Source organism: Lipotes vexillifer, unplaced genomic scaffold (genome assembly GCF_000442215.2).
Source record: "Lipotes vexillifer unplaced genomic scaffold, Lipotes_vexillifer_v1.1 scaffold395, whole genome shotgun sequence".
NCBI classification, from domain to species: domain Eukaryota; kingdom Metazoa; phylum Chordata; class Mammalia; order Artiodactyla; family Lipotidae; genus Lipotes; species Lipotes vexillifer.
Genome location: NW_006797390.1, coordinates 2,478,859 through 2,489,878, shown reverse-complemented (window position 1 = coordinate 2,489,878; position 11,020 = coordinate 2,478,859). Strand labels below are relative to the sequence as shown.

The window sequence follows — 11,020 nt, the reverse complement described above, 5'->3', positions numbered from 1 at the left end:
TTCTGTGCGAGGGCTTTCTCTAGTTGTGGCAAGCGGGGGCCACTCTTCATCGCGGTGTGCGGGCCTCTCACTATCGCGGCCTCTCTTGTTGCCGAGCACAGGCTCCAGACGCACAGGCTCAGTAGTTGTGGCTCACGGGCCCAGTTGCTCCACGGCATGTGGGATCCTCCCAGACCAGGGCTTGAACCCGTGTCCCCTGCATTAGCAGGCAGACTCTCAACCACTGTGCCACCAGGGAAGTCCCTGAAGGACCTTTACTTATGATGAGGCACTTCTGTCCCTTCTTCAAAAGTATCACCTGCCGACTCCAAACAACTGCTTCATCTTGTCCAGGCTCCAGCTTCATTTCATGATTAAGGAAAGTCTTATATTTAGGGATCAGGTGTAGGGTTCGTTGAATTTGAGACTCAAAGTTCAGGGGCTCTAGATTTGAGACCCTAGAGGGGGACTTAGGTCTTGAGAGTGACCTCAGTTCTGGGAGTGTGTGTGCTCAAACCCAGAGGAGATTGACTCAGGGTTCAGGCAACAGGAGACAATGGCAATAGGGAGCATAGTATTCATTTTCGCAAGGAAGAAAAAAAGTGGAAGTGGACTGGGCTTAACGTTAACCTTAGCTTCAAGAAGCAACAGAAATCACCTGAAACTTGTACACTAATTACCTGACTCAGAGACCAAAGTCCTTTTGCTTTCGCTTCCAATAGCGCCCCTCCCCTTTCCAACAGAATCTAGGGTGAAGAGCAAAATAAGGGGAAGTTAGAAATGAATAACAGCTAAAGGGCAAGGCCTCACTATCTTCACTAGGTAACAATGAAAACATTCACGTCACAGAAACAGGCCAGTTCTCTCTTCCCTTTCTTCTTCCTCTCTTTTTTCCAATAAAGAATGATGGGTCAGTCTTGCTTTAACTTTAAAGGGAAATGTTCCTACATTCCGAGTTATCACGCAAGAACTTTGAAATATGGATGTTCTCAATGAATTATGCTACAGAATTAATTACATGCATCGTATGCTTTCTTATCAACCTCCAGCAACTTCCCTCTTCAACTGCTACCTGTCTGTGCAGTCTAGATACCCAGTATCTGCCTGAGACACAGGAATGAGTCATCCTCTGCCCAAACAGGTGGCAGTGGTCACACCTGCAGAAACAATGTTCAGGCAGGTTGCTGGCAGCACAATATATAGCTCCAGGGGAAAAAGTCCAGTGACAGAGCAGCATGGCTTCTGACAGAGGTAAAATGGACGGGGGCCTGAAAGCTACATTTTCTTGAAAAATGCAAAAACTCTGTGCGTGTGCTTGCGTGTGTGTGTGTGTGTGTGTGTGTGTGTGTGTGCGCGTGCGTATATATGTGTCCTGCTTCTGTTTGTATCCTTGGACATTTTCCAACTTTCCTATTTATTAATATATTAATATTCTTAAACAGGATTTATTATTGTTGTTGTTGTTGTTATTATTAATACCAACTATTCACATCCAAAAATGATTTTGATCAGATGGCACTAAAGCAATGCTTGTTTCACCATAATAAAAAATTAAGTAAAAAAAATACAACTGTTAAATAAAAGTTTAAAATAACAGCAGAAGTGATAGCACAAGGGCAAGTTAATGGATAATTTAAGGTTCCATTACTTAATGTTAGAAAAATTCGTGGGAGAGGAAAAACAGTCAGGTTGTGGAAGGTAATGATTTTCAGATGAGGTGGGATTTGAACTGGATCCTGAAAGGGCAGAATTTGAATTGGCAAAGGGGAGGAGATTCCAGGTTAATTGACCCTGAGAGTTTGAGAGAATTTACAAAGATTGTGTGTGGAACAGAAAGAATAAATTGGTTAAGACAGAGAAGAGGTTTTGGAAACAATCTGCAGTGAGATTATTTATTTATTTATTTATTTATTTTTTTGCGGTACGCGGGCCTCTCACTGCCGTGGCCTCTCCCGCTGCGGAGCACAGGCTCCGGACGCGCAGGCTCAGCTGCCATGGCTCCCGGGCCCAGCCGCTCCGCGGCACGTGGGATCTTCCCGGACCGGGGCACGAACCCGTGTCCCCTGCATCGGCAGGCGGACTCTCAACCACTGCGCCACCAGGGAAGCCCTGCAGTGAGATTAGAAAGCAAATTTTTTGTTTGTTTTTAATAAATTTATTTATTTATTTATTTTTGGCTGCATTGGGTCTTCGTTACAGTGCACAGGCTTCTCATTCTGATGCCGTCTTGACTGAAAGCAGAAAAGACAGGAAGAAAGGAGGCCAGTGAAAAGACTATTGCAGGAGTGTGGGCATCATGTGATAAGACAAAATGCAGGTGTCAGTCATAGGTTTCAAGAAACAATATTTTTTCTCCATTATATTTTCCCTCTATTAAAATTCTCTTGTGACTGGTATTTTGGGAAAAAGTGTAAAGACTTTATTTAATTGAAATATCTGGGTAATTTCCCTTGAAGGTGGTATGTTTTATCCCTCAAACCACCCCAAGTCATGTACCTAGTGTTTTTGCCTGGCACCACATGTGTAGATACTGAGAATGTATCTCAATCTCTCTTTCTGAAGTTTTCACTGCTGTTTCACCTCCTCATAGAGTTATGGCCTCTGTTTCTACAAGGCCCCCTCTGAGTAGACCAGCTGGTTCAAAGGCCCCAATTTGTTTTTTTTTTTTTTCATTTTGTTTTGTTTATTTACGTATTTATTTTTGACTGCGTTGGGTTTTCGTTGCTGCGCGCAGGCTTTCTCTAGTTGCTGCAAGCAGGGGCTACTCTTTGTTGCGGTGCGCGGGCTTCTCATTGCGGTGGCTTCTCTTGTTGCGGAGCACAGGCTCTAGGTGCACAGGCTTCAGTAGTTGTGGCACGCGGGCTCAGTAGTTGTGGCGCACGGGCTTAGTTGCTAGGCGGCATGTGGGATCTTCCTGGACCAGGGCTCAAACCTGTGTCCCCTGCTTTGGCAGGTGGATTCTTGACCACTGCACCACCAGGGAAGTCCCTTGATGGGGACCATTTCTAAAGTCTTTATTGAATTTGTTACAATATTGCTTCTGTTTTACCTTTTGTTTTTTTTGGCCGCGAGGCATGTGGGATCTTAGCTCCCTGACCAGGGATAGAACTCTCACCCCCTGCATTGGAAGGCAAAGTCTTAACCACTGGACTGCCAGGGAAGTCCCAAAGGCCCCAATCTGAAGTAAGGTCTGAGAAGTGCCCATTCCAAGGTGTTAGCCATCCGCTTTCTCCTCCATCTCATGTCAGATTCCCTGCATATTCTTCTAAGGATGAGAAGTCTATTCTTCATGTTACACTTAGGATAGTATTTACTGACTCTGTCCTCTTTCCTATATATCTTGCTGATTTATCTTTTCGGTCTCACACCCCAGCTAGAACCATTTTCCGCCTACAGGAAAGTGTGCCATACACAGTCTCTCTCCATTTAGTACAAATGCACAAATAGACATCTCACACACACACACACACACACACACACACACACATTGTTTAGGAAGAAAATCTTTTCCTCTACCCTCTTAGATTTTGTTCTGGGAGGGGGCACTGCAAATTAAACCGACAAAAAAAAAAAAATTAAACCGACAAAAGACAGATTAGCAAAAAAAAAAAAAAGACAAAATTACACAGAGGAATTCACAAAAATGTGACTCAAGGACTATCGGTTAGAATTAAGATGGCTTATATACCAACTTTTTTTTTTTGTTTGCGGTACACGGGCCCGGATGAATTGGGCGATTGGGATTGACATGTATACACTGATGTGTATAAAATTGATGACTAATAAGAACCTGCTGTATAAAAAATAAATATAATTCAAAAATTCAACAAAATTTTTAAATAAAATAAAGTGAAGTCAGCTATAGGATGATGGGGAAAAAAAGGGCATCATCTGGTTGCCTGTGCTCTGGAGAAGGGCATAGACAGCAATGCCATTAACGAATTCTGGAATAAAATGAGCAGATCGAATGAGCATCTCATAAGTTTATTTTTAGACACAATGAGTATGAGGTGTCTATGGGACAATAATATGCACATGTCCAGCAGAAGTTGGAAAAGCAGGTCTGGAGTCGTAAGAGAGGTGGGGCTTGCTGATTTAGCTTCAGCACTCATCAGTTGAGAGATGGGAATTCGAATCAGCAGGTTGGATGAGATTGGCTAGAGGGAGTATGTGTAAGTGGAAGAGAAAAGACTAAGAATGGAACTTGTTTATACATGGTTTCACATTATTGCTTAAAATTTTACCTTGCCATAAAAAGCATAAACTTTCCTAATCTACAGGTCCCTATCTTTTACTTCTTTCATCCAGAGTAGCTGTTAAGAGCATGGGCTCTGAGAAAGGTAGTCCTAACTCTGCCACTAGGAGCTCAGTGATCATGGGTAAATTTCATAATCTCCCTGGGCCTCAGTTTCCTCATCTGTATAATAGGGATATCGCAGTAACCACCATGTATGGTTTTTGTGAGAGTTAGATGAGGTGATGCGTGTAAAATGCTTAGCACAGTGTCTGGCACAGGGAAAGCACTCAATAAATGTTAGGTACTATGACGGTGGCAATGAAGAATCCTCCACAGAACTTACTACAACTCTGGCCATATGACAGGAACTTAGTAAATACTGGCTGTACTGTTCTATGTTTTTTTGGGGGTTTTGGGGGGTTTTTTGCGGTACACGGGCCCCTCACCGCTGTGGCCTCTCCCGTTGCAGAGCACAGGCTCCGGACGCGCAGGCTCAGCGGCCATGGCTCACGAGCCCAGCGGCTCCGCGGCATGTGGGATCTTCCCGGACCGGGGCACGAACCCGCGTCCCCTGCATCGGCAGGCGGACTCTCAACCGCTGCGACACCAGGGAAGCCCCTATCTACTATCTTAATAGAGGAAGTGGAGAGGGAGAAGAGCACTAATGGGAAAACAAATGACTTTTAGGAAAGATAGACGGGCCGTTAGGAGAATAGATGGAGACAGACTAGTTCGTGACAGTGTCTGAGTGGGTGTCTCAATTGGTAAGAGTCAATCTCCCCTGGTTGCCCCAAAGGACGGGATTTATGACAATTGATTTCTTCTGAGTTCTTTTGGGAGGCTCTGCCTGTAGGAAAATAAGGGATTGTGGGGTGGGGGCGCGTGGAGGGGAGTTTATTTTCAAATGTCTTCAGACCAAAATAATTGTTATGCTTCAGTGACACAATCTGGACCCCTCACCACACACACACACACACACACAGAAGCCTTGGCATCTTCTGTTTTGAAGGTCTTGTGGTTCAAAAACTGCTCCTCAGAGATAAGTTTGGCTGGGAGACAGGGCAGCCACTTTACCCTCAGAGGGAGCAGTGAATTTTGTGTCTCTCTTTGACCCACCCAGAAGGGGTATCAGGTGGGTACCTTATACTCAGTGTCTCAAACTTCATGGACATCTGAGCTCATTCCAGTTTTTGATATTACAAATAAAGCTGATATGAACATTTGTGTACAGGCTTTTGTGTGAACCTAAATTTTCCTATCTCTGAGACACGTGCCCAGCAGGGCAATTGCTGGGTTGTACGGTAGTTGCATTTTTAGATTTTTTTCTAAGAAGCTGCAAACTGTTTCCCAGAGTGGCTATGCCAATTTATATTCCCACCAGCAACGTATGAGAGATCCAGTCCCTCTGCATAGTATTATTGTTAATAATCCATAGCAGATAGTGGTGAATTTCATTCATTTGTTCAATAAGTATCTATTGCTAACCAACATGTTTCAGGCAGTGTGATAGGGTCTGAAACAAGATATGTATAATCCATATCTCACATAATTTACACGTGTTACTATAGGCATGTAATTAGGCAAAATCATAATATAACATGATCATTGCTATGAAGAAGGAGGTACAGGATTCTATTGGGGCACATAATTTACACCTAAGATCCTCTGAAGGGTGACTTTCCCTCTTTCTTTTTGGAGCCTTAAAGAGGATTACCTGGTTTGGTATTGGGCAAATAAATTTCAGCAGAGCCCTTAAAAAAATCTTGCTTTTCTTGATGCAATGACCTTGTCCAATCCAATTAATCCAGGAGAGATTTTTTTTTTTTTGCCCACGTGGCTTGAGGGATCTTAGTTCCCCAACCAGTGATCCAACCCTCACCCCCTGCAGTGGAAACAAGTGGGGAGTCTTAACCACGGGACCGCCAGGGAAGTCCCAGGAGAAAATCTTTTAACTGCATTTTCTGATATGGTCTGTGGGTTAGAAGAAAAGAGCATTTTTTCTTAGTAATTCAATTTGTATATGGGTGTTATCTGACATGATTATCTGTTGGTCAACAGGTCCTTCAGCTGGAGACGCTACCTCGAGGTAAGAATTATACTATCATAGTGCACATTTAATTCAACCAAGAATAGATGGATATTTAAGAGCTGGAAGACTATAGCTTTCCTTATTGTTCCTTACTTATTCCACACTCCCATTCTTTCTTTTGCTTTTTCTATCTCTGTTCTCTATGTTTATTATTGCTTTCTATATCTTTGCTCCTATGGCTTTTGGTTTCTGTTGAAAAAAAATTACCTTCCAGCTTTGTTCTGTTATCGTCTTACTATTGTTCTTCTCTCTTTAAATCACAGGTTTTCATAGGCATTAGTGAAAAGTCCAGTGAACTCATTTGTCACTTTGATTTCATCTTCTTATTCTATACTCTATGCCCATTTTCTAGACTTTTTTTTTTTTTGGCCACATCACCTGGCTTGTGGGGATCTAAGTCCCCCGACCAGAGATTGAACCCAGCTCCCTAGTAGTGGAAGCACGGAGTCCTAACTACTGGACCACCACCTACACCTATGTTTTTCTATTTTTCAAGCTCCAGGAGAGCAGAGATTGGTTTTATTTTGTTCATGGCTGTATCCCCAGGTTTTAGAACACATAGCAGAGCACATACTAGATTTTCAATAAATGTTTGTAGAATGATGGACATAATAAATGAACATTTTGCACAGTTTTCAAAAAAAAACAAAAACAAGTAAAGGCATCTGGGGAGGCTGGGTCTTGCCTCCCTGTCACCTAGACCTATTTTTATAACAGGGAGACTTTTGTCAGGGAACATATTACCTCATGATGGGTGGGCAGAAGGATTGATTTACATAATAAATGAAGTGATTCTTTAGGAATGAGTGGAAAATATGACGATGTAATAAACTTATGACTCAACCATATTGCAAGGAAGAGTTCTCAGAATAATTCTGAGTCACAGCTTTGACCCACAATGAGGGTGGGTATCTAAAGATGCCCTTGAGAGAAATTTGAATTTATTTCTTTTGAGGAAATAGTATACAGAATTGAATGTGGAAGAATCCTGAGGCTAAATTAGTCTCTTATCAGAGTTGGTAATAGAATCCTCTTGGCAATTTGAGGCTTCCACACCTGAAAAAAATCTAGCTAGAGTCCACTGAGGAACAGTGAAGATTAATGAGTGGGACAGGTCACCTCTAAGTGTGAGATAGAAAGATTAGAGGGAATTCCCTGGTGGTCCAGTGGTTTGGACTTGGCAGTTTCACTGCCGAGGGCATGGGTTCAATCCCTGGTTGGGGAAATAAGATCCTGCAATCCGCACAGCATGGCCAAAAATAAATAAAGTAAAAGAAAAAAATAAAATAAAATAATATTAGAATATAATGAGAAAAGTTTAAAAGAGGAACAAGGACACACTTATACCTGAATTCAAGACCACCAAGCAATGGTACAGAGAGTGGTAACCAAATAACCTGAGCTGGGAAAAATCTCTTCACTATGTTTGTGAGAGAAAATTTAATAATCCAAATGGACCTCCCCAGATAACTTTGAGATACAGAATAGAAAAAAAGAAGTTTCCTGAGATGTCATGTTTTAAATATTTATTTATTTAGGCTGTGAAGGGTCTTAGTTGTGGCACGCGAGGTCTTTAGTTGGGGCATGCGGGCTTTTAGTTTCGGCATGCATGAGGGATCTAGTTCCCTGACCAGGGATCGAACCCCGGCCCCCTACATTGGGAGCACAGAGTCTTACCTACTGGACCACCAGGGAAGTCCATGAGATGTCATGTTTTAGATCTGCCTGGTCCAGAAGGAGAAGATGAAATTATTTCTAGGGTCCCTCAAATGATGACATAACAACACAGGGGTGCTTTTTTATATTTCAGGAGAAGAATTGAACCCTGGGAATTTGAAGTCTCCTTTGACCCCCGAGAACTCTGTAAAGAGACCCGTCTGCTCTATGAAATCAAGTGGGGCAAGAGCCAGCACGTCTGGCGACACTCGAGCAAAAACACCACCAAGCATGTTGAACGCAATGTTATAGAAAAAATTACTTCAGAAAGACGTTTTCAGCCATCCGTCAGCTGCTGCATCATCTGGTTCTTGTCCTGGAGTCCCTGCTGGGAATGCTCCAAGGCTATTCGGGAATTTTTGAATCAGCATCCTAGAGTGACCCTGATTATTTACGTAGCACGGCTTTTCCAGCACATGGATCCGCAAAACCGGCAAGGACTCAGAGACCTGATTCACAGCGGTGTGACTATCCAGATTATGGGACCCCCAGGTGAAAACAATAAACCAGGAATCTTAAGTGTTTATTAGAGACTGTGGTGGTGGTGATATGTTTCTAGGCCAGGAGACTGATTAGCCCAGACTGGAGGTCTCAGAAGTTAAAAGTCCAAAATAACAGGAGAAAGGACCAGGTCTGTAATTCATAGCAAGGAAAACATTAAAGATATGACTCCTTTCCCCACTCCTGTCACTATGGCCTCTGTGCCATCTTCAAATGAACTGCTGAGTTCCTTTAAGGGATTCTGGAAGAGCCTAGCCCTTCTCCAGCAATAAATAGGCCAGAGAGATTTTATATATATTGTATTTTTAAAAAAATAAGTTTATTTATTTATTTATTTATTTTTGGCTGTGGTGGGTCCTCGTTGCTGTGTGCGGGCTTACTCTAGCTGTGGCGAGCGGGGGCTACTCTTCGTTGTGGTGTGCGGGCTTCTCATTGTGGTGGCTTCTCTTGTTGCGGAGCACAGGCTCTAGGCGCGCCGGCTCAGTAGTTGTGGCTCACGGGCTCTAGAGCACAGGCTCAGTAGTTGTGGTGCACGGGCTTAGTTGCTCCGTGACATGTGGGATCTTCCCGGACCAGGGCTTGAACCCGTGTCTCCTGCATTGGCAGGAGGATTCTTAACCACAGCGCCACCAGGGAAGCCCCATAGTATTATTATTTAATAACAATAACAATAATAATTATTATTATTTTTAAATTGGGCTCTCTTTAACTTTCTGTTGTATGTGTTGACTGAACCGAGATTTGTGTTTCCTTAGAGTATGATTACTGCTGGAGGAATTTTGTCAACTACCCACCTGGGGAAGAAGCCCACTGGCCAAGATACCCGCCTCTGTTGCTGAAGCTGTATGTACTGGAACTCCACTGCATAATTCTAGTAAGTTACTATAAGGGAAAAAGATTCTGATGCCAAAAGAAGCATCCATCTTCAGACTTCTCTCCTGATTACGTTGACACATACACTTCTCACCATCACTTTGCCATTTATATTGACATTTAGTTATTTATCTGACATCTTTAAAAATGTGAGAACAAGACAATCTCTTTGTGGGAAATAAGTGGGAGAAAGGAACGGATAAACTGGTCTAAGATATATGTGGACTCCATAGGAGTTAGATTTCATCATCATCATTACTGTTGTTGTTACAGCACATACTTGTTACACCAAATTGCACAATTCTTCTTTCCCTTATTGGTGTGTGTCATCTTATTGAAGGAATGTATGTGTCCCACTTGTATTCTCTTGCAAGTAGTTCAGTGGTCTTTCAAATGATGTTTTGAAATGTTTGTGAAATATTACCCTAACTTCTTTTTTATTTCAGGGTCTCCCTCCCTGTTTAAATATTTCAAGATGTCAGAATCAGCTGACCTTGTTCAGACTTATTCCTCAAAATTGCCATTACCAAATGATTCCACCCCATATCCTTTTACATACAGGGTTGATACAACTTCCTATGACTTGGAGATGAATAGAGTATATACTGTTTCATGAACAGGAACTGATAACCCACTAAAGAGTGAGTACCATTAGAATCGAGAAATTTTAAGTTTGCATTTCTATGCACTAACAACCTGTTATCTGGAAAAGAAATTTAAAAACAATCCCATTTATGGTAGCATGAAAAATGATAAAATACTTAGGAATTAGTTTAACCGAGGAGGTGAAAGATCTGTACACTGAAATCTACAAGAGAGATTGAAAAAGACACAAATAAATGGAAAGACATCCGATGGTCGTGGATGGAAGAAATAATATTGTTAAAATGTCCCTACTATACAAAGCCATCTATAAATTCAATGCAGTCCCTATCAAGATTCCAATGGCATTTTTTACAGAAATGAAAGAAAAATCCTAAATTTCACATGGAACAACAGAAGACCCTGAATAGCCAAAGCAATCCTTATGTATCTGAAGGAAATGAAATCATTTTCTCAAAGAAATATCTGCACTTCTGTGTTCATTGTAGCATTATTTACAATAGCCAAGACATGAAAACAATCTAAGTATCCACCAACAGATGAATGGATAAAGAAGTTGTGGTATATATACATATATACACACACACAATGGAATATTATATAGCCATAAAAAAGAAGAAAATCCTGCCCTTTGCAACAACATAGAAGAAACTTGAAGGCATTTTGCTATTTGAAATAAGTCAGAGACAGACAAATACTATATGATCTCACTAATATGTGGACTCATAAAAAAAATCTGACCTCATGGAAAGAGACAAGATTAATGGTTGCCAGGGACAGGAGTGAAAGTGGTCAGAGGGTAGAAACTTTCAGTTTTGTTTTTTTTTGGCTACACCACGTGGCTTGTGGGATCTTAGTTCTCCAACTAAGGATTAAACCCGGCCCTCGGCAGTGAGAGCGCAGAGTCCTAACCACTGGACCGCCAGGGAATTCCCGGACAAACTTTCAGTTTTAAGATGAACAAATTCTGGGGATATAAGGTACAGCATGGTGATTATAGTTTATACTGTATTGTGCAATTG

The 11,020-nt window shown here is 42.0% G+C and overlaps 1 protein-coding gene across 1 annotated transcript; it reads left to right on the top strand.

Moving 5' to 3' along the window:
• The first annotated feature begins 1,196 nt into the window (after positions 1 to 1,196).
• Positions 1,197 to 9,988, top strand: APOBEC1 (apolipoprotein B mRNA editing enzyme catalytic subunit 1). The gene is made up of 5 exons (XM_007469363.1): positions 1,197 to 1,230; positions 6,275 to 6,302; positions 8,116 to 8,513; positions 9,278 to 9,396; positions 9,842 to 9,988. The coding sequence occupies exons 1-5, from the start codon at positions 1,215 to 1,217 to the stop codon at positions 9,986 to 9,988; spliced, it is 708 nt and encodes a 235-aa protein (XP_007469425.1). The 5' UTR covers positions 1,197 to 1,214.
• Positions 9,989 to 11,020: the final 1,032 nt, after the last annotated feature.

What these genes read in the sequence shown, in the direction of transcription:
- APOBEC1 (XM_007469363.1), top strand. An exon ending in GCTGGAGACGCTACCTCGAG is followed by an intron (nt 6,303 to 8,115) that starts GTAAGAATTATA and finishes TTTATATTTCAG; the next exon opens with GAGAAGAATTGAACCCTGGG. An exon ending in AACTCCACTGCATAATTCTA is followed by an intron (nt 9,397 to 9,841) that starts GTAAGTTACTAT and finishes TTTTTATTTCAG; the next exon opens with GGTCTCCCTCCCTGTTTAAA.